The sequence below is a fragment of the Drosophila miranda genome, chromosome 5, assembly GCF_003369915.1.
Source record: "Drosophila miranda strain MSH22 chromosome 5, D.miranda_PacBio2.1, whole genome shotgun sequence".
Lineage (NCBI taxonomy): Eukaryota > Metazoa > Arthropoda > Insecta > Diptera > Drosophilidae > Drosophila > Drosophila miranda.
In genome coordinates this window covers 1,017,640-1,040,586 of record NC_046678.1, presented here as the reverse complement: position 1 = coordinate 1,040,586, position 22,947 = coordinate 1,017,640, and the positions used below count along the sequence as shown (strand labels likewise).

Below are 22,947 nucleotides of genomic sequence, written 5' to 3'. Positions count from 1 at the left end.
GTCGTGCGCAAAATCTCCGTATACTCGATATGCGCCGTATACTCTATCTGCGCCGTCAGTTCCATCGCCTCCATCGCCAACATTCAAACGGGTGAAGACGGTGTCGAGTGTTAGGATTTCATTGACCAACAGAAGGAACCTTTTGTTGAGTAAGGCTGGAACCGAAGCGGAACTGACGGACAGAGACAGGCTTATAATTAAAGGCGACATTTGTGATTTTTACGAAAGTATGAATTTAACATTGATTGCTTCAAAGAGCAGAACTCATACAGACGAAGTTGAAAAAATGTTCCCCAAGGAGATTAAGGAGAAATGGTTTGCAGGGAATGGCTTTCCAAAGATTTACAACAACTTCAGTAAAAGGAAGTAGCGGAAGCGCAGACAATCCTCTACAATCCGACCTGCTATCCGGCCTTCTGCTGCTATGCAGAATCTTGCAAGAAATGCGGCAAATTTTGCGCCTAGTGCAACACATTAACATACTACATGACTTTCTGTTTGATTTCTAATTTTGATCAAATTTTTGTCTTTCACAGGCAACCCTTCACCCAATGATCGGCGACAAATGCGGCTATAACATTTATCATATTTAATATAATATACATATAATAAGAGGCCAACTATCAAACAAAATATGATTTCATAATTGTAAAATAAAATATATCTAATATAATCCAAGGGGAATATATGTAATTTAATTGTTATACAATTCGGAATAAAGAAATTCTATTTTTATATAGATATGTAAATATAAATTTATCCGGCTGATAAATTAATTCGACGACCCATACCATCTTGTGGAAGTTGACGAGGTCAAGGTCTTCGTGATGGAACAGAGCAGCTCTATCTCCATCTCTTTCTTTCAACTCGCCTTGAAAAAGTGCAACTAAATCTGACTTTCTTCTTCTACCCGAAATATGACATCTTCTTCTTCCAGAAATACGACATCTTCTTCTTCCCGAAATAGAACATGTAAAATTAATTTTACATCTGACGTTTGCTACATGTTAACTACGTCGCGTCGCCAATAAATAAATGCCGCAATTGAAAAACAAGAGCTTCTAATTAAGTTTAAAGCCTTTGCAAACAGATTTGACGCGTATCGTCGAACCCATATTTGTGTGCAAATATACATATAATTATTTAGCATCTAGAATGTTAAAAAAAAAGGTTCTTAAAAGGTAAAGAATTTGGTAGGTGCACGGGTCTTCCTTCGGGGTGGCCGCACCTTGCGGATAGCTGCGTGCTGTCCTGATGATCGTCCGGACGGTGTTGGTCGATGTCGCGGAGGATTAAGGGCGCTCCGAGGGGAAGATTTGTTGTGGCGAGTTGTGGCGGAGGTTTAAGTGCGCTCCGTGGAAAAGAAATGTTGCGGCGGTTTAAGTGCGCTACGAGAGAAGGTGGGATGCGGAGGTTTAAGTGCGCTCCGAGAGGGATGGGAGGATCGCTGGGGCTGTTGGTGGTTGCTGCTGATGCTAACCTCTCCACTGGCAGGAGCCGAACTGATGCTGATCGCTCTGACGGTGCCCCTTTTATTTCCGAAAAGAAGCTGATCCGTACGGAATGTTCCCAATGTTGTGTGACCGTGGGTGGCTGTGCTCATGGTGGTTTTATTTTTCTTTCGGGTTTTTTTATTGTTTGTTCTTTTTCTGTTTATTTCATTTGTACTCATATGGCAGGTCTTCATGTATTTTGTCTCTTATGTGCTACTTATTCTTATTCCTACTAATACTTATAACTTAGTCTTCATGGCTTGTTATTGGTGTTTCTAGTGTACTTAGTCTTCATGGTTTCTTCTTGGTGTTTCTAATGTTTGTGTTGGTGTTTGTAGTACCGGCGCTTGGTTTTCCTGGCGCTGGGCGTCACAATGTTTCCTATAATTGATGTTAAAGTTCTCTGTTCAACGCTGTTTTAAAACCCAAGATAACGACTTTTTTCGTATGGACATGTTTTTGACCATTTGTGCATTTAATTAGATTCCTGTATATATATCTCTATCCTGATACATATTCTGGGTACCAATAAGAAGACCAGAAGCTGAACAATTTCGTTAAGATAGCTGTTAAACTATTAAGCGTTTTTAATAACTGTTGCGAGTTTTAAATCAAATGAATGTCGGGAGTTTAAATAACATTCACAATTTATTGGCATATGTAAACCGACTTATTGCGTATAAACATATGTCGGTAAGTGGGTAAACGATCGATGTGGGTATGTTGATCTGATAGCTGCAACGATTAGCTCAAGATTAAAATGCAAGACCGGCCAAATTGCCGGGCGCTATGCAGCAGGCTAAGACGCGAGCGAGAGAGTTCGATAGACCGAGAACGTTAGAGCTGCTGGGGGCTGCTAAGCCGAGAACGAAGGATTGATAGTGGCGATATAAAGAGACGAACGAGTTCCGCTGCCGTGCGTAAGCATATGCGACAACAAATGATTTTTACAGTGGGCATTGCAAATAACAAGCGACAACAAAGTAATTTCCTTTGGGCCGCAGCACTGGCTGCTTGACCCTACAATAGCTTTAAAATTGAGTGATTATTTTTATTTTTGCATACCATACTAAATCTACCAAAAAGTTCATAAAATCGGTCATTGTATTCATTTTATCAATCGAATGCCTATCATGCCATGGAAGGAAGTTTATAATATTTCCCCGCTGCAAAATTGCTGACGAAAAGGAAGGCAAAACGGCTGAGAAAATTCAACGAATTCAAGGTAAAATCCATACTTTTTGCCTAATAAACACGGCTATATAAGGTTCGTAAGAGCTTTGCCCTTTCCCTGATTTTACCTGTTGCCCCTTTCCACAGCCGATAGCAGAAGAGAGCATTTTTATGCTCTCCCGACTTACTACTCACTGAGCACATCTCGGGAACGGTGGGAGTTTTTGACTGAAGTGAAACACCGATTCACACTGGCGCCATTCACCGAACAGAACAATAACAATAAATAAGTTTTGGTCAGAATTGTGAAATATTACAATTTTAATGAATAAATTGTCGACTTTATTGACTACTAGGTGACCCGGCAAACATTGTTTTGCCATGTTTGTTTATATATTATTTATAGGAAACATTTTTTCAGTTCAATAAAAATAACTATCTACCATAAGTATGCGGGGACTTACTTATCAATTATACAACTACTTAACAATAAAGATTAATCTTAGCGCTATAGAGTGTTCAATATTCTTGTATAGTCCGTCTTTAGCCAACACAAACAAACTGGATGGTTTTCCCACGCGAAAAAATGCCTCATATAGTTGACCGTGGGAAACGTATGGTGTTTCTAAATCTAAGCCACATACAGACCTTATGGCCTTGTGACTTATTGATCGTCATAGGGAATGCCAATCTAACTGGGAATTGATTGCGTTTGAATTCAATTGACACATCTGTATTAATCATAGGGATTCGTGGCAGCAACACATTTTCGACTTGAAATTTTGCATTCAAAATGATGGCTTCAATAACCTTTCTCATTAGTTTTTATACCCGATACTCCAAATGAGTATTGGGGTGTATTAGATTTGTGGTGAAAATGGATGTGTGTAACGTCCAGAAGGAATCGTTTCCGACCCCATAAAGTATATATATTCTTGATCAGAATCAATAGCCGAGTCGATTGAGCCCTGTCTGTCTGTCCGTCCCTATCAGCGCCTAGTGCCAAAGACTATAAGAGCTAGAGCAACGACATTTTATTTCCGGACTTCTGTGATATGTCACTGTTACAAGTATATTTCAAAACCAAATTTGGTGTTAGAGATTCTGTTAAATCTCAATATAAAAAGTATATCGCAAAATTTCGCCCCACCCCCTTCCGCCCCCACAAAGGACGAAAATCTGTTGCATCCACAATATTGCAGATTCGAGATAACTAAAAATGCACAATCATAGAGCATGACTATATCTATCTGGTTGCTGAATCTGGATCAGATCGGATCACTTTTATAGCCAAAAGGACCAAATCAATTTGCGCCCGACGTCACGCTCAGACTGATTTTTTGTCTCTTTCGCTCGCACTCTTTGTCGTGTAGATCCTAAATGGTGTGGTAGCATGCCTGGCAAATCCAATAAATCTAAAAACTCAATTGGATAATTCAAAGTTTCGTTGATATCGAAAACTGCACCAAGTCCCCAGGCAACAACTGTTGTATTTTGAAATTTAACTAATTGACGTCCACATTTTTTGCTGCCAAAATCGATCTTTCTGCCAGCCAATTATGATTTTCCTATTGTGTGTGTACATCGTGAAATATGTTATCTATGAGAGTATTTTGCGAGTCGATGATTGTGCAGAAGTCCGTCTGTAATTTTATGCATCCAGTATTTTCATAAACAGCAACTTTCCCATCGCTAATATCTAACGGTTGTTCAGGGAAAGTTTCGGCGGATGGTTCGCGATGATTTTAAGCAAGCGTTACTATCATCAGCGTACTTCTAACGTGGAATAACGGGAAATGTTTGTCTAAAGTGCTCGATGAAATTGTTGGGTTGTTGGTCAATTCTTCTACGTGTGTCGACTATGTATCTGCGCGTTACTTTCCGTTTTAGTTGCCTTTGTTGATTTCGTTAATCTCGGGCCTCTTGCGATTGTGATTCACGTAACCGCGCCATGCGCACACGCTCATCTGCATTGTTTTCTTGGATTTGTTCACCTGAAATTCGTATATTTATACCTCGCATGGTTCTAGACTTGGCCCCTCTGCGTCTTATTTGCATTGCTCAAATATATTAAATTCTCGGGTTACAATGTTTGCAATTGAACTTCTCCGAAATGGATTTCATACACAATATTAAAACCCCATTAATGAGAGTAAGGCTGGAAGCTTAAATACGGAGTGAGGAAGTGAAGCAAAGTTTCGAAGCATACTGTTTATGTTCTTCAATGATTTCTTCGGTCGCATGCACGAGCACCTTGGTTAATTCTTGAGCTGCCTCGTTGATTGGTTTCAGGAATTCGGAGACAGCTTTGCCATAATTTTTCAGGGCTGGTCCATACTTTTCAAGGAGATCCAGCAGATCCTGGAATGCTTTCGTGTAAACATTGATTATCTCAACTCGCAATTGACCAATAAATTCAGTAGCAGTTTGTTAAGACCTTAAAAGAAAAGTCTAGACATTTGCGAGTTGAGTTGTAAATTCAAACTAAATTTTATTCTTAAAATCAGAGCCTTATATGTGATTTGACAATGAGGTAGGAGGTACAATTTGGTAGTCTATAATTATCGTTAGACCTACGCAGAGGATACACTTTACTGGGGGTGTCTATTTGAGTACATGCTTACATTAGTTTTATTTTAGGACCGCATTTGTTAAGTGTTTTCTCCACTTGTGTTTTGTTGTTGTATTAATGGGTTCCAGATATCTGTTTACACCCGTGTAGTCATAACTTGTCTACTTTATGTGATTTCTTTAGAGATCGGTTTTGTTACATGAGTGAATGTGTACAATAATATATTTATGTTTAAACACAGTTACTAAAAAGTCTTCCCAAGCTTTCGAAAGTGAGTCATTCCAAAGAGCCTGCAACTTTTCATAAATCTCAGTTAATGACTTCTGAACCTTCTCGTACAACTCTGATGTTGTCTTGTCCAACTCATCAGTAATGGTCGCGATTTTTTTAAATACGGTCCGGTTGGAAAAAATTGCAATAATAAATAACTGTTATCAGGCGCTTGCTCTGTATAGAACTTACATGCCATCTATGATAGGTGCTAAGGAGGGATCGGTTTCCAGCTCTTGAATAATTGCTTTTAGATTGTCGTCAATTTTAGACTTCAGTTTCGAGAAATATGGATGGGCTTCCTTCGCAATTTTTACAATCTGTTCCGATTCTTGTCTTAATTTTTCGAAGCGCTGCTTTAGCTTTTCCGTAATATCTTTTGTGTCCTTTTTAACTTATAACAATCAGCTATATTAAATAATATTCAAATATAAAATATAATATATTCAAACCCCAGGACCGAATTTTTGTTTCGGACTACTGGGATTTCATATGTGTATGAAAAAGTTTTATTCGATTTAATATTTTTCAGAACATTTTCTTTGAATTTTGACGCCACATTTACATTTAATGATATAGGCTCAGATTGGCGAAATTACCTTGGTAATCGTAGTAACTCCAGATGGCGATGGGCGCTTCCCATGATGCTATACAATGCATTGCTTTTTAGGTTTGCACTTGAAAACCATCGGCTAACTATCGCATAGAAACGTGCGGCTTAGGAACAGCCCAGATGGATGGTGGTATATCTGGGAAATTTTTGGAACGGCTAAACCTTTCGGATAATCCTCGAAATGGATGGTGGATGGTCGTCAGTGGGAATAGCCTATTAGTGATATGTATATAAAGCTGTTTGTCTTTTAAGAACAGCGTTCATTCTAAAATTAAGTCATTGGCTATGAAATTTCCAAAATGATCCCTTAAGCAAGAAATGGATCCTTACAACTAGTTTTAGTTCATCAAGTACTCCTCTTTTATACCTTTCCTTTCATTGAAAATAAAATCCTTCTTGAGTACATTTTTAATAACTTTTTTTTTTATTTACATTCTATAGTTTACGTAAAAATTATAAACGTATTTATGGGCGAACGCGAAATCGACGTTTTAGGCGGCCTTTGGCTTCTTATTCGGGATAAAGCTTGACGATTTGATGATACATTTATGCTGGCCGTGTAGTCCATGAACCGGAAGGCAGCGGCAATCACTTACGACCTCGGTCTTGAAGAGAGTATCTGCGATAGACGATGTAATTTGGTTCAGGAATTTCCTTTGCTCCGGTGCCTTTAAATTGTCAAAGTTTTGAGTGGCAAACACCCATCCTCCGTTGTTGAGAACAAAATCAATGCCCATGTCACTTTCAAATTGGAGTTTGGTACGCTTCTTGTTATCTTTACCATCTAAAGTGGCAATTAAGCGAGAATTAAAGCCTGTAATAAACATTTTGTAAATATGTGTTAAGGTCAGGTAGCTTTTATATATTTACCAACTAATTTTTCGGCTGGAACTCCATCCAATGAAAGCGCCTTTACTGGTGCTATGAGATGGAGAAGGGCACCATCAAACTTAGTAACGCCTTCAGTAATTTGAGCTCGTACAAACTTCCACTATTGGCAAAAAAGTATACATGTTTCTATTAATGTATTTCAAAATGAAGAAAAACAATGCTTACCCAATTTTTATATTCTAGAGAGTCACTGCGCACTCCAATAATGCTCTTTGCAGCGCCAGCTCGGAAGGGATAGTCTAGGGCCAGATGGAAGGCCTTTTCATCCGACTGGGGAACAAGACCTTTCACCAGACGCTCTAGCGCATTGTAAATGTCAAGAACTTTCTTCTCGGTAATTATTTGCTCCACACAATTGTCACAGAATCGTTTAGGTCCGTTTAGCTGAACATTAGCAACATTTCCCTTGTAGTTAATTTTTCCACTATCACTTGTGAGCAAGGCTGGGTATCGTTTTGATTCGTCAAATATAATAACGCCAATTTGCACATCTGTAAAGCCGCGGCTCTTGAGTGACTCGCGAATCTCGGTGATTGCTGGTGATATAAGACTGCCTAGAACTGCGGGCGTTACATTGATGTCAACGACAAACACGAGGTCAGCCTTGGTATTTGGTAACTTGACTGTGAACTCATCAGCGAGTTCGCGTTGGCCAGGTGCACCAGCACACTTGAGGCAGCGTGGAGGCAACAATACCCACTTGTTAATCTGTTTGATGGCGGAGCCGTATGCCAAAGCAAATGTGCACGCAGCTGTCTCCTTTTCCTTTTCGACAACTTTCTCAAGAGCAATATCGCATGCCCTGCGGTATGGCTTGGAGTCTAGTGTCAAATAATTGAGCGCCAAAGGAGACTCTATTCCGAATATCTCATCACATATTTCATCACGTCTTTGGCTATCTATTTGTTCATTGTTGAATGCAACAGCTGCACATTTTCCAACGCCATAATCGTTGCCCAACAGAGCGGAGTTGGCTGCTAGGGTACCATCAACTTGCAGGTAGTCATCGTATGGCTCAGCGTTCCCATTGCCAAGCAGACCTCGTGTTTTTCCAGTATAGAAACCGTTCACGTTAACGTGGCAAACCTTTAGGTCAGTAGTGCACACAACGTTGACGCCATATTCAGAATATAGGTGTATAGTATAGAATCGGCGCCATACGTGAATTCCGGGAAAATGTTGCGGGTATTCTACTGCCTTACCATTTACCTTTAGGGCAACAGTATCAGCGACTTCGATATAGTTTCCATCCCGATCAACAACTGTTATACCCTTAAGTTTTCCATTGGTAAGCTGGCCAATGACGGTGAAATTATTGTCCACACTGTCCTGAGCCAATATATATTTGCAGTTACCAGGGTACGTATAATGTTGTCCATCGAAGGTAAACAAGTGCTGCCCATCTACGACATGGCCACGTAATTCAAAGTCATTGAAGAAGACCCATGATTTTAGTAAGTCTTTTGTAAATACATGTTCCCAGTTTTCATTTAGTAAATAGTTTATGGAACTGGAGCGGAATGAGAGTAAGGCTGGAAGCTTAAATAGCGTGTCTACGGAGTGAGGAAGTGAAGCAAACCATGTCTGCACATCAACCACTGGAGCGGCAGCACCTGGAGCGCTGCTTTCGATCGAGGCCCAAATTGAGCGGATGGCTTTAATTAAAAGTTTGCTTAGTTCATCTAGCAACTTTTCATCATTAACAGATTGTTGTTTTAGTTTTGCCTCCAAATAATCGTGCAACTTCTGCAAAAATTCTGAAGTTTCTTGTGTTTGTGGTAAGATGTGCAACTGATCAAACAGATTGTTAACGAGCTCCAAAGTCTTTTCGACCAGTTTCAAAGTTTTAATTTTTTCGCTGAACTCGGTGCGTATGCTCTCGAACGTGGGAAGTTTCGAAGCATATTGTTTAAGTTCTTCAATGATTTCTTCGGTCGCATGCACGAGCACCTTGGTTAATTCTTGAGCTGCCTCGTTGATTGGTTTCAGGAATTCGGAGACAGCTTTGCCATAATTTTTCAGGGCTGGTCCATACTTTTCAAGGAGATCCAGCAGATCCTGGAATGCTTTCGTGTAAACATTGATTATCTCAACTCGCAATTGACCAATCAATTCAGTGGCAGTTACTACAAAGTCTTCCCAAGCTTTCGAAAGTGAGTCATTCCAAAGAGCCTGCAACTTTTCATAAATCTCAGTTAATGACTTCTGAACCTTCTCGTACAACTCTGATGTTGTCTTGGCCAACTCATCAGTAATGGTCGCGATTTTTTTAAATACGGTGCGTCTGGAAAAAATTGCAATAATTAATAACTTTTATCAGGCGCTTGTTCTGTATAGAACTTACATGCCATCTATGATAGGTGCTAAGGAGGGATCGGTTTCCAGCTCTTGAATAATTGCTTTTAGATTGTCGTCAATTTTAGTCTTCAGTTTCGAGAAATCTGGATGGGCTTCCTTCGCAATTTTTACAATCTGTTCCGATTCTTGTCTTAATTTTTCGAAGCGCTGCTTTAGCTTTTCCGTAATATCTTTTGTGTCCTTTTTTACTTCCGCTTCAACAATCAGCTGTATTAAATAATATTTCAATATAAAATATAAATATATTCGTATGCATAAATACACGGGTTCTTACCAAAAAGGCTTTGACATCATCATCATTGGACTTGTAAGTGGTTTGAAGGAAGTTTGAAGCGTCTAAAGCTACTCGTCCATTAAAAAGCGGTTTTCCACGACCAGAAATATCGAATTTAAGCTCCTTTCCCAATTTTATTTCTGTATTTGCATCAATTAGATCTTGGCGTTTCAGAGAAACTTTAGCAAACGTAGGCTGGAGCTCGCTTACAATTTCAATTGGTACTTTATCAAAAACTTGAAGCTTAGAGTTGAATTTGGCAGTACGTTTTTGCTTGTTGAAGTCGCCAACGATTCGAAGAATTTGCTCGTTTAATGCGTCCAAAGATATCTCTAGTTTTTCTTTATTGGCAAATGCATATGCCCCCGCCTTTACATCACCATTGCCGCTTTGAAGGTCTACTCCAAAACTAAACTCTTGGGCCTCGGTGTTGACGGCAGTGTGACCATTTAGGTCATAGTGGAACTTCAGTCCACTGGACTTAACCTGTTGTGTGGTTGTAATGTTGAAACCTTGTTGCGCTCGAGTATTCTTTATGACACTGGATACAATGATCTTTTGTTCTGGCAAGTGGAAGATATCAATTATGAGTTCGCCATTAGCGATTTGCTGCTCGCGATTAGCATCAGCGTGTCCCGATATACTGAGTGGACGAATAGTGGGATGCTCAACTTGAAGCTGACCCTTGGCATTAAGGGCGACGTGTTCGACCCCCGATATGTCTAGAATAGCTGAAACTCGAACAACTTCCTCGGGACGTTGCAGCTTATCGATGTAGAATGCTGCCGATTGTTCGTAATGACCAAAAATGCTACCTTCAGGAATTTTTCGTAAGGTTTCAAACAATATCTGGCGCTTGGGAAGTGATAGCTTGACGGTGGACGATGTGGGTTGGACGTTTGCGGTTAGTTGGTACTTCAGATTATTTCCCGAAATAATAAAACTGTCTAGATGATATTGGTACTTGAATCCTTGCCGTGTGTTTTGTGACTTTAACTCAAACTCATATGGGTAGCCCAACTCACGTAGATCAACCAGAACAAGGGTGGAGTGTTGTACAGAATCCACTTGTTGATCATCTATGTTTACAATAGACTGAAGTTGAACATTTGTGCACTGTTTCTTTTCCTCGCATAGAGAGAACTTTGTGTTAAATTCCTTGTTGGTTATCTTCAGCGTAGAGACGCCATTTTTGGGTCCAAAATTACCATTGAAGGTGTAAGAAAACCCAATTTCCTTATCAGTGTTTAAGTCAAAGTGCTGGCGGGTCAGCTTGAAATTTCCAGAATGTGATTTTCCTTGATACTGAACCTGGCCTTGACCCTCAATGATGGCCTTGCTCTGTTCCTTTTTAAGGGCATAGGTGGCTGTGCCTAAAAATACCAGTCCTTGTATATTTTTCAGTTGTGCTTTAATGCTTTTCCCCTGGGCTCGTACATCCAATTCGTAGTCGTCAAGTTTTAATTTCTTGGACCTCCAGCTCCCAACAATATAAAAGTCGTCGACGCTAACGTATGAAGCTTCGCTGTTTAATTTAAAGTCTAGATCGACTAAGTTTTCTATTTCCAGACTCACTTTCCCCTTTCGCTCGCCCAAAACTTCCACTATGCTTGTTAGAATAATGGGCGGCCCATTCGACAAGTCAACACGAATATCAACTCCTTTTTTGTGCGCCGACCGATATAATTTCGTGTCTAATCCATAGGATTTCTCTGCCTGCTTGGCTTGCACGGCCACAACGTATGAATCCTCTACAGACTTCTGACTACGTATGTTTATTTCGATGTTCTTAGCAGCTTCGTAACTAGAATCTAACGTATAAGCTAGCGTTGCTGTCTCAGAGTTGTAGGTAAGGGCAGCATCGGTTTTTAAGTACTTGTCTCCATATAGTGCATTGAATCCGTACTTTTGCTTGCCGCTTGCGTCGCTATCCTTCAAGCTGCCAGATTGTTCACGATGGTAGTTACCATTCAATTTTAGGGGCGAGGCCATGTTGTTACTTTGTGCCTCAAAGTCGTAACTTCCTTCTTGTGGGGTGCCCTTCCAGTCGCTGTTGACTCGAGCGAATTGTCCATCACCCGTCTTCGCATCTAAGAAGAACTCAACATTGAAGGGACCATTAGTGGCTGCTGGCCTTAACAGCTTTCCATGGCTGTTAATGGTCACTGACTTCAGGCTGGATTTTGGGACTTGAATGTTAGCCTGGAACTCATATGTAGCTGGTACATTGTTCTGTGCACAATGATAATTACCGTTCAGATTAGCCGACAGAAGCTCGCCATATTTACCATCAATGCGTCCAGTAGCGTGCTGAGTACTGTACTCATCCGCAACAACAGAGATCTCTATGGGTTGGCTGAGTGGATTACCGTTTGCAGAAATAATTAGGTCAAAGCTCTTGCCATCGCCCTTGGGTTGTTGCTTGATCTTATAGCTCAGTTCCGACTTTTGTCCATCCAACGATGTGTAAGCAATTTGGCTATTAGCAGAAAATTCTTTAGTCCGGATGTTCAGTCGATCCAGCTTTCCCTTTAGTGTCACCGAACGTTTATTACTGCTGCCAGACGGCTGGTCATTAATCTGGGCGTCCATGGTTCCTTGGGTTATACCTGTCTTGACGTTGGCGGTCACTTTACGATGGATGCTACCGTCGACAACTCGACCATCGGGAGTAGTCAAGGCAAAGGTACCTTGAACTTCACCATTTGTTCGCCAGTCACCCTTCAGATTGCCATTGGCCTCAAAGACGAGTTTCTTGTCGCTCGCTTCCGCAGAATTTTTAGTGGAGAACTTTAGCTTATCCAGGTTATTTTCCGATTTGAAGTGTACTTTCTTGTCTCCATCGAGTGTAAAGCTAGTGTCGATATCGTACTTAGGAGCTTGTATATGGAACTTGGACTCTAGCTCCAGTTTGTGCTTGGGTTCACTTTTTTGGGACTCAATAGTGGCTGATAGCTCCCCCTTGCCATTTTTGGCTATCTTAAACTCGCTTTTGGCGGTCAAGAGATTCCTTATAATAAGATTGACCTTTGCTGCAGATACTTTGTCCTGAGGATGTTGGGACTCAGAGGTCAATTTGAGGAGCTCTGCGGCTTCTCGACTAACCCGGAACTCGCTGTTTGTTTTATCTGGCGTACCGATTACCTTGAGTGTCCATTGAGTCGGCTTGTCCTTTCCACTGAATTGAACGTTACCTTGAAGATCGATGCGAACATCTTGGGGAGTGTAGCGTTGGCCTAGTTCACCCTTCGCAGTCAGAGAAGTACCCCAACTAGTAGTAATAATATTGTCCACAATATAATGGTTTCCGTTCAAATCGCACTTCGATAAAAGATCAACGGAGTGCTTGTTCAGCTTTCCATTTACCTCCAGGGCGTAATCGTTAGCCGATCGCTGGTTGCTCTGATATTTGATGGTCACCGATCCTACCTTTTGGTCACCGGTGACTTCTGCAGCGAAATCAAATTTATTCACGTCAAAAGTGGACTTTACGCTCAGTGAACTCACTGGCTTATTTTTGTGCTGAACTAATAGATTCTGCGAAAATGTACCAGTTCGTACGGAATTAGAGTTGTCAACTTTTTCGAACTCAAAACCGGTATCACTATCAATGCTCCACGCTGCAGCTTTGCCAGTTACTGTAAGGGCATAAGAATGATCCTTTACTGTCAATTGTGCGGAGCTACCAAATACATTTTCAGGAGAGTGTTCATCGTTTACGAAAAGTCCCGCAGCATACAAACCATTTTCCAGTTTGAAATTACCCTTTACTAGGTATGACTGTTGTGCGGAAGCGATGTGAAGTTCGCCATTAACTGAGCTTGGGCCGACATCAGTCCAGCCGTTTAGAATGATGCGTTCATTATTTGAATTTGATACTTGGAAGTTTTCAAAGTTATACCGAGCTTGTTTGTCACTGGTTTTTTGAACGACGATTTTTCCCTCTGCCTGGTATCCGTTAATGCTGTTCGTGACGCCATTCTTGTCTTGTATTTCAATCAAAGGCTTGTATTCGTTTCCGCTCTTGCTAAACCCGATTTTACTTTTTTTTATGTCCTTATCCTGCTCGTACTGTCCGTAGACCACCAATTCTTTATTGTCATTGGTTATTCCTGTTTCTATTCCAAAGTGGTATTGAGAATTATCAAAAGATAACCGCCCATATATGCGTGGCTTCGATCCAAGCTCGAAGGATACGCTGGTATCGTGGGAAGCTTTGGAGCCTGGAGTGCTGTAGTCCAGTTTCCACTGCTGGCTACCGGATGGCTGTACTGAGTGCAAACCCTTAAAATTAAATTTCCGCTCTGTCGTTAAATAGATTCCGAAACTAAACGGTCGTGATAAATAGAATTGGTCAATTAAGGTCTGACCCTTTCCGGAACGGCTAGAGGATCCAGCTTGGATTTCGCTGAGGCTAGTGGAGCTTTCGATGCACACATTAAAGCCAACGATTTCCAATTGATTAAAGCATAGTTCACTGGGCTGTGAATTCTTATTTTTTTTGGTAGCCTTCAGTGCAACTGACTTTTGCTTGTCTTGTTCTGCTACAAAGAATTCAGTGTTTATTTTGACATCAATTATTTCTAGTTTCTCCCTTGGCAGCTCAACATCAACATTAAAACCCTCGCCGTCGTTAATAAGGGCTACTGTAACATCATTTCCAGTAGCTGAGTGTGCTGTAGACGCAACGCGAAGTCCAGTGGATAGTACTTGCGCATTGAACCCTATTTGAACATTCACATTAACATCAATACTTGGTACAAATTTCAGACGGTATTTGACTCTCTGCCAGTTTTGCTCCAAAATTGCATTTACATCAATATTGACGGCGAAGTCAATTTTGTTAGCAGCGAAACCTTGAGCTGTAAGTTCAAGAGGCACGCCTACGCCGGTTGGGTACGAAAACTCTGTATCGAGGAATAGGTGGTGACTAGCAAATTGTTTTTCGAAGGAAGATAAGTCATTCTTGGCCTTATCAAATGCCTCAGAGAAGTGCCTTATGATATCATCCATTGTACTTGGCATGTTGTCGCCTAAACTTAGGAACGCCAGCTCCGATCCGAAAAGTTTCAGTGATAAATCTAAATTAAGATCTTGCTTATTTTTACTGCCATATGTTTTATATTTTTTCGAAGTCTTAGCAGCATCATCGGCAATTGAGCGCCTGGCACGACCACCAGCTCCAGCTCCTGCTCCAGCTCCTGCTCCAGCTCCGGTAACTTCAATGAGCTTTACAATTTCGTCAAAGTCTTTGTTAAGCAAACCCTTGGGTCCTAAATAGTACTCCAAAATGTTTTCTAAATTTTCTTGGCGCACGCTCGCCTCGAACACGTTGAAACTGGTTCCAAAGATTTCAGTGGTTACATTTATGCGGGATGAGCGAGGAAGGAATCCATTCTGGGAATATATTAGCTTGTAGTCTGAACTAGCGCTCAAGCCTAGTGCATCCAGTTTGTAGGAAACCTCATTGTTAAAACTGTATCGCCTGTAGTTTCTCGGAAATTTCTTAGTCACACGAATGTTGGCCAAATGGTATCTTTGTTGCTCCCGTGTGGGATCTGTGGAATCTCGAATCGCCTTTAAACTGGATGAAATAAAGCCACCGACTTGATACACATTTTCGGAGTTCACAACTTGCGATACTTCGTTAGCTACTTCAGCATTAGGGCACGATATTGCTGACAGGTAGGCTTCAATGCGCAGCTCTGAATCCTCATTGTGGTCTTTTAGTAGTTCCAAGGATTTGTTTTGAAGCGTCGGGTCGCAGGTGACTGCTGAAAAGGCTTGCAAAGCTGCAACACGAATACGATTCGATCGCCCTGTAGAGGCGCACTCACTTAGAGCGGCCGCAGTAGTGCCGGCCAAGGCTTGCGCATTACCAATGCCTTTTAAAATGTATACAATGCGTTCCTCTTCCTTTTTGGTGTTTGGCTTGCACTGCTTAAGACTATCGGTAAACTTTTTGGATATAAGGTCAATTTCTCCTGCCTGGCAGCCATGTTGGGCACAGTATTTAGCCACCAAACTACCAACTGATAGGTACAGCTCCTTATGCGCACTGGGTGACAATTGAGAAGCAGCTTGATTAAGCGTATTTTTGTCAACAGACTCCACTAAGTTTAGTGATAGTATAGCTATAACTTGCTCCTTATCACCCAATTTTGAGAGCTGTTTAAGAATCGCCACAGCTGACTCGGCGGTATTTGTGCGGAAGAGTCCATCTAGGTAAACCTTGCGAGCCAATACCTTGTTTGGGTGGGGAAATGCGGCAAGCTCTAGCAGGGTGTCACTGTCCGATTGTCTGAGCAATCGAATAAACTCAACAAACTTTTTGGCACTGTCCTTTTTCACATATTCTGTGGTTGAGTCGACAAGATCAGATAGTATTGTTTTTAGAGAGTTAATGTTCTTGGATGTATATGTTTCGGGTTTTTGGAATAGTAAGCTTCTGGCAGTGGCCCCTGTCGCCGGTGCATTAGCCTTTGTACCGGCAGGATTTTTCAGTTTAAGGCTGGTGATAGCCTTGGCACTGATTTCAGAGTTTCCTCTGGCAGAGCCAATAAATCTATATGTCTCAACCAGTTGTACATTTTCTATAACGCCTCCTCCAATCTTCAATTCCTTAATGTAATTTGCCTCCAGAAGCAAGCTGGATGTGATGCCAGCTTTCTCATTGACAACTCCCGAGACCAGTCCGCTATTTATCTGCTCACGGTAGGCGCAGTTGTTCAGATTGCGCACCTTTGTGATAACTTCCGCATTACCGGCTTTGGAAGACGATGTGTGCGTTTGACACTGGCCAAATACATCAATTTCATGATCTGAATCGGTTCCCGATTGCAGTAGTGAAATAATGGCTCGCTTAATGTTCAGAGAGTAAGCTGCGTCATTGGAATCTGAACAAATTTCCGGTTCCAGCTGGCCACTAACGAGGGTGAAGTGAACTGGCTTTTGAATGTTATTCAGAATTTTTTTTTCCACAGACTCCTTGGTGTTGGTAACTTTCACAGAGCCCACCTGCAGCGTGTACCCACAGTTTCCCTCAGCGAATACTTTAGCCGAGCCCGTCACCTTGAGGCTGGTGTCATCGGCTTCACTAACAGCACCGGAACTTAATCCAATCGTTAAAATGCTATCGAAAGCATATTCATAGTAATTGCCGGGTATATACTTCAACAGGCCACTGTCAGCTATAAAAAATGATCAAGAAAACAGTTTAATATATATTTCTAACAATTCTAAAGAAAATTGCTTACATGTTGGGCATCCTTTTTTGCAACCGTTACCTGCAATTTTAAGCATACATGGATTTCATTAGTTATGTAAATACCAAGGAAAAATTTCGCAAAGAATATACGCCACTTGCCATTATCTATCATCTATTAAATATTAGAGACTATAAGAGTAGACCTTTAGGACATCACATAAATTTGTTGTATTTACCCCATCAGCATCAATAGCCGAGTCGATATACCCGTTCTCCGTTCTCAGAGACTAAAAGAACTAGAGTAGCCAAATTTTGTTTGTTTGTGCCGAGCCTGTATCGAATTATTATTATAGCCAGAAGGAACAAATCAATTTCAGTGGTTACCGAACGCCGTCCATGCGGTTACTTATTTTCTCTCTCTGTCTCTCTCTCACACACTCTTGGTAAATGTCTACGCCCTCTGGCGGAAGCGAGCCATACTGACTGAGTGTCGGGTAAAAATTTAAAGTCGCGGCCGTAGCTGCAACTCACAATGTTGCCCCTCGTTTTTATTTAATTTTAACTTTGACCAAACAGGATACAACAACAAAAATTGTCTCTATATCCCTCTCTCTTATTCCGTATGGAGAACAACAAGAGAAAAAACGAGCATTTGGCGAAGACGAGACAAAGCCGGATGAACCTGAATTAACAAGCTCGGTTTGAGTTTGGCTCGTCGTTTTGGTCAAGAATTTACATAAAAAAATATATACTTTATTGCATCCTATATGCATCCTTCTGTGAGCTGCCAACATTAGGTTAATATAATGACAACATACATATATGCTATTCTCTCAAAAGCTAAAAGAGACGGTCGTGACTAGATCAGCAGTTAGGGCCAATCAAAACGAGTATCGGGTAATATCCATAAAAATGTACGGGTGGAGAATGTATGTTCTGACATTCAGGGCATAATGCAATTATACAAGGTGGTCTCGTGGGGAGCCGAAGTTCGTTTGTGTTGTCCCTTATCGTGCGTTTTTGCTTGTTGATGTGAAAGGTTGTTCGCGGACGGATTTTTTTATAAAGTTTTAACCCTTACGAGCCACCAACAAAAAATTACGTAATGCACTTTTTGCCGAATTCATATTCCGGGAGTAAAATTTATTCATGTTCCGAAATGTGCAGTGAAGCGGAAGTTGTGGGAGCAAAGACTCGGGTGCAGCCTTGGCGCTAATTTTAAAATTTGCAATAGTCACGGCAAAGCTTCCCAGTGGAAGTCTGCACCTAACAAAGGGCAGACTTATAAAAGGAGAAGATTGATTGATGACGCCGTTCCGGAAATAGAGGAAGAAAGTTCAAAAGAAGGTTTTGTCAATGCGAGCACGCAAACAGAGTAAGTTTACCGTGTAAAAATATATAAATAAATGTAAATAATAATGCAACTGCTCTGTAGGGACGAAATGATAAATCATGCAATGTTCAAGGAAAATGAGTGCCTGAGGTAAAATATTTCTGCTATGGAGGTGGAAATGCATCGCATAAGCCAGCAGCTTGAGGACTCGCGCCAATTAGAAAAGTCTCTTCGAAAAATTTTTACGGATAATCAAATCAAATATTAAAGAGTGGTGGAAAACGACAAAAATTTAATTCGGATGACTTATCTGCGGCAGTTTGCCATCATACCGCAGGCGCTCGATCGTACAACCATCTTTATAAGAAAGGATTTCCTTTACCTAGTCGTGCCACGTTATACAGATGGTTATCTGAAGTAGAAATAAAGACTGGCACACTGGATGTGGTCATTGACCTTATGGAAAATGAGGAAATGGTTGAGGCCGACAAGCTTTGCGTCTTGGCTTTCGACGAAATGAAGGTTACTGCTGCTTTCGAATACGACAGCTCAGCCGACGTGGTATACGAGCCAACCAATTATGTGCGACTGGCTATTGTTCGTGGATTAAAAAAATCGTGGGAGCAACCAGTTTTTTTTGACTACAACACCCGAATGGACTCGGATACTCTGTATACCATTATAAAACGAGGGGGAACGTTGTGAGTTGCTGCGGACACCGCAACTCTACAGTTATACCCGATACTAAGTCAGTATGGCTCCCCTCCGGCAGACGCCGCTAATATTAAACGACACGACAAAGAGTGCGTGCGAGAGAGACAGAAAATCAGTCTGAGCGTGACGTCGGGTGCTGCGTAGCCAGTGCAAATTGATTTGTTCCTTTTGCCTATGAAAATGATCTGATCTGATCCAGATTCAGCAATCTGATAGATATGGCCATTATCTATGATTCTGCGTTTTTAGTTTTCTCGAATGTGCAATATTGTGGATGCAACAGATTTTCGTCCTTTGTGTGGGCGGAAGGGGGTGGGGCGAAACTTTTAGATACACGTTTTATAGTAAGATCTAACAGGAGTGCGGATACCAAATTTGGTTACTGAGATTTTTGAATATCCCCAGATTTTCGTCCTTTGCGGCGGCGGAAGGGGGTGTGGCGAAATTTTGAAACAAACTCGTCTCGGTCCGATATATTAGGAGTGCGGATACCAAATTTGGTTGCTCTAGCTTTTGTAGTCTCTGAGATCTATATCCTATATATTAAAAAATGTGATTTTAGTTTCATTTTTATACCCGATACTCAAAATGAGTATTGGGGTATATTAGATTTGTGGTGAAAATGGATGTGTGTAACGTCCAGAAGGAATCGTTTCCGACCCCATAAAGTACATATATTCTTGATCAGCATCAATAGCCGAGTCGATTGAGCCCTGTCTGTCTGTCCGTCCGTCCGTCTGTCCGTCCCCTTCAGCGCCTAGTGCTCAAAGACTATAAGAGCTAGAGCAACGATGTTTTGGATCCAGACTTCTGTGATATGTCACTGCTACAAAAATATTTCAAAACTTCGCCCCGCCCACTTCCGCCCCCACAAAGGACGAAAATCTGTGGCATCCACAATTTTAAAGATATGAGAAAACCAGAAACGCAGAATCGTAGAGAATGACCATATCTTTTAGACTGCAGAATCTGAATTGGATCGTATTATTATTATAGCCAGCATCAAGAAAACAATTTCATTTTTTCTCGCCCTATCTCTCTCTAACACACACGTAGCATAGGCTGCTTTGCTTAGAGTAAAACATTAGCGCCTAGATCTCAGAGACTACAAAAGCTAGAGCAACCAAATTTGGTATCCACACTCCTAATATATCGGACCGAGACGAGTTTGTTTCAAAATTTCGCCACACCCCCTTCCGCCGCCGCAAAGGACGAAAATCTGGGGATATTCAAAAATCTCAGAGACTATTAACGCTAGAGTAACCAAATTTAGTATCCGCACTCCTGTTAGATCTCACTATAAAACGTATATCTCAAAATTTCGCCCCACCCCCTTCCGCCCCCACAAAGGACGAAAATCTGTTGCATCCACAATATTGCACATTCGCGAAAACTAAAAACGCAGAATCATAGATAACGACCATATCTATCAGATTGCTGAATCTGGATCAGAACCGTTAATTTTTGTAGCCAAAAGCAAGAAATCAATTTGCAGTGGCTACGCAGCGCCCGACGTCACGCTCAGACTGATTTTCTGTCTCTCTCGCACGCACTCTTTGTCGTGTCGTTTAATATTAGCGGCGTCTGCCGGAGGGGAGCCATACTGACTTAGTATCGGGTATAACTGTAGAGTTGCGGTGTCCGCCTCGTTTTTTTTTTGTTTTAGCAGAAACCTGGTTTAGCCACCCATCGGACGAGGAACTAAACATTTTTGTTTTTTCGGATACACCACATCAGATAAAGTTGTTCCGTAACCAATATGTGGATTCCGGATTAGTCATTAACGGGAAAAAATTAACTAAGACGACAATCCAACAGACAATCAGTCACTGTGCTAAGTCAGATGAGTCAATATTGTTTAAGATTACCGAAAATCACATCAATGTTCGATCGCTATTCGTTGGGGTATGATGTCGAGAATGCATGCGAAACTGCGGATCTCTTTAAAATTCTTAATGATTGATTCGACGTTTTTAATTCAAAACTGTCCACGTCAAGTTCCATTGAATCAACTCAGGCTTATGGAAAACAACTTGAATTCCAACAAGACATTTTGAAAAAAATTTCTGAGATATGTGGCAAGTCCCATAGGCTCCCTTTCCAAAAAGGTATACTTGTAAATAACGCATCCCTTAATGGACTATATAGCTATATCCATGAAAAATATAAATTGGAATATATATTAACAATTCGTCTTAACCAAGACATTGTGGAACATTTTTTTGGTGCCATGCGATCGAGGGGTGGACAGTTTGACCATCCGACGCCACTTCAATTTAAGTATAGATTAAGAAAATATATAACAGGTATGACAAAATTCAAACAATCAACAAATAATTCATTTTAATAATAATAATTGTCAAATGTTTAGCTTTATGTTTCAGAAAAGTTTTAATCGTGATTGTTGGTAGTTATGTTCTGTGTTTTATGTTTTTCTTTAATTATTATCATTTATTAAAAATCCTTATTTTTTATTCAGCCAAGAATACAGAAATGCTATCAAATAATGGAAATGTTGAAAATGACAATTCCGATAGTTGGTTAAACTTAGATCTTAATTCTCAAAGTACGGAAAATAAGGAAAATGAGCCTGAAAATGTTGAATTCGAAATCGCCAACAACATACCTACAGAGTTGACGGAGGATGCCATCGAATCCCTAGCAGGTTTTGTTTTAAAAAGTTGGGACTATCTAATGAGTTTTCAAAAAGTTCGACATTCACCTACGTGGATGAGGTTTCGCATGGCGGACTAATAAAACCGTCGGAAGAATTTAAACATAAAATCAAAGAATTAGAATTAATATTTATACATTACGTAAAAGAACATTTTAATTTAACCACAAATGTCAAGGCAAAATTATTAATGGCTGCACAAAATGTAAATATTGACATAGTAGTTAAATCATTTTATTTTAAAATTAGAATTTATTTTAGAATTAAGAACCTTAACAAAAAAATCTGCATGCAAAGTCAGAAGCAACGTTTGCTTGCAAATTCCAAATTGTTAAAAATAAAACTATAAAAAAAACTTCACCTCTTTGTATTATAGTAGGAAATTTTAAACCCTACGGGCCTGTTAAGGGTTAATCAACATCAACATATGCCGTCTCACTCACACTCACTATACTATGCGCCTTTCACTCGCACTTATTGCTAGCATACGTTAAGGGACTGACTTTTGCCGACGAGACCACCATGTATAATTGCATCATGATTCAGGGTTTCCTGAGGTTACTTACCATCTTTTGCAGCTACCGTTAATATAAAAGCCAAAAGGAGTGCGATGAAACGCCAGAAATATGTTGTCCTGGCCATCGTGCGGATCCCCTTAGGGTTTTCCTAGAGTAAGTGGAAATTTCTCTGAGCACAATTGACATACGAATGAGGAGACGAAACTATATAATACGAATTGTCAATTTTTTGTAACTGTCTTTTTTTATAAGAGCACAATACGGGAATATTTTAATCAGCTCGAGCTGACAATCTCACTTTAATACCTTAAGCACCAATAAAATTTGCACTTTCTTTTTAAATTGATAAACACATGTAGACACGACCGTAATGATTTCGATACGGATCCGATGGCGACTGACTTCGAATTAAGCCGGATTTCTTGACAACACTCACTTTAAATACCTCACTAAATCGAGAGCTCACACATCCGGAGAGCTACAGATGTACATAATGCACGTACGCTCACATGAGTAGGCTTAGTGAATAGCATGTACATATTTACATACATATGTACATTTGTACATACAGAGAAAGGAAAGATGAGCACTGTTGGAGTGCTCTCTCTATGTAATCTCTGTGGGTAATTCTCCCCTGCCTTCCCGAGCAGTCTCATGTAGCTACATAGCTCTCATGCACAGCAAAAATTCTTTATCATCAGCTCAGGCTGAAAACGAGTACTTTCTATTATCTCACAATAGTCGGACTTCGACATATTCGACCCCGCTAAGTACCTTTACATTTGTTCTATCTTCAATAAAGATAATAGATTGAGCGGAGGTATATGTATGTATATTTATATGTTGTATATATTTAT

General features: G+C 40.6%; 1 protein-coding gene across 3 annotated transcripts; it reads right to left on the bottom strand.

The window, feature by feature from the left end:
- Positions 1–4,817: 4,817 nt before the first annotated feature.
- LOC108164442 (apolipophorins) lies at positions 4,818–22,504 on the bottom strand. Of its 3 annotated transcripts, XM_017300145.2 has the most exons (8): positions 22,397–22,502; positions 22,139–22,238; positions 16,901–16,930; positions 9,645–16,834; positions 9,357–9,577; positions 7,178–9,296; positions 6,992–7,112; positions 6,523–6,935 (listed from the first exon to the last, which is right to left on the bottom strand). In XM_017300145.2, exons 2-8 carry the CDS (start codon positions 22,212–22,214, stop codon positions 6,613–6,615), a joined length of 10,080 nt encoding a protein of 3,359 aa, XP_017155634.1. In that variant the 5' UTR covers positions 22,215–22,238; positions 22,397–22,502; the 3' UTR covers positions 6,523–6,612. The 3 variants fall into 3 exon arrangements, with proteins under 3 accessions (XP_033250306.1, XP_017155634.1, XP_017155635.1); XM_033394415.1 differs by lacking the exons at positions 6,523–6,935; positions 6,992–7,112 and adding an exon at positions 4,818–5,074 and having other exon boundaries at positions 9,118–9,296; positions 22,397–22,504; XM_017300146.2 differs by having other exon boundaries at positions 22,139–22,484.
- Positions 22,505–22,947: the final 443 nt, after the last annotated feature.

Coding starts and splice junctions, on each gene's coding strand:
- LOC108164442 (XM_017300145.2), bottom strand. CDS start 22,214: ATGGCCAGGACAACATATTTCTGGCGTTTCATCGCACTCCTTTTGGCT. Junction 9,578..9,644: donor ATGATGTCAAAGCCTTTTTG/GTAAGAACCCGT, acceptor TATTTAATACAG/CTGATTGTTGAAGCGGAAGT. Junction 6,936..6,991: donor TCCAGCCGAAAAATTAGTTG/GTAAATATATAA, acceptor TGTTTATTACAG/GCTTTAATTCTCGCTTAATT.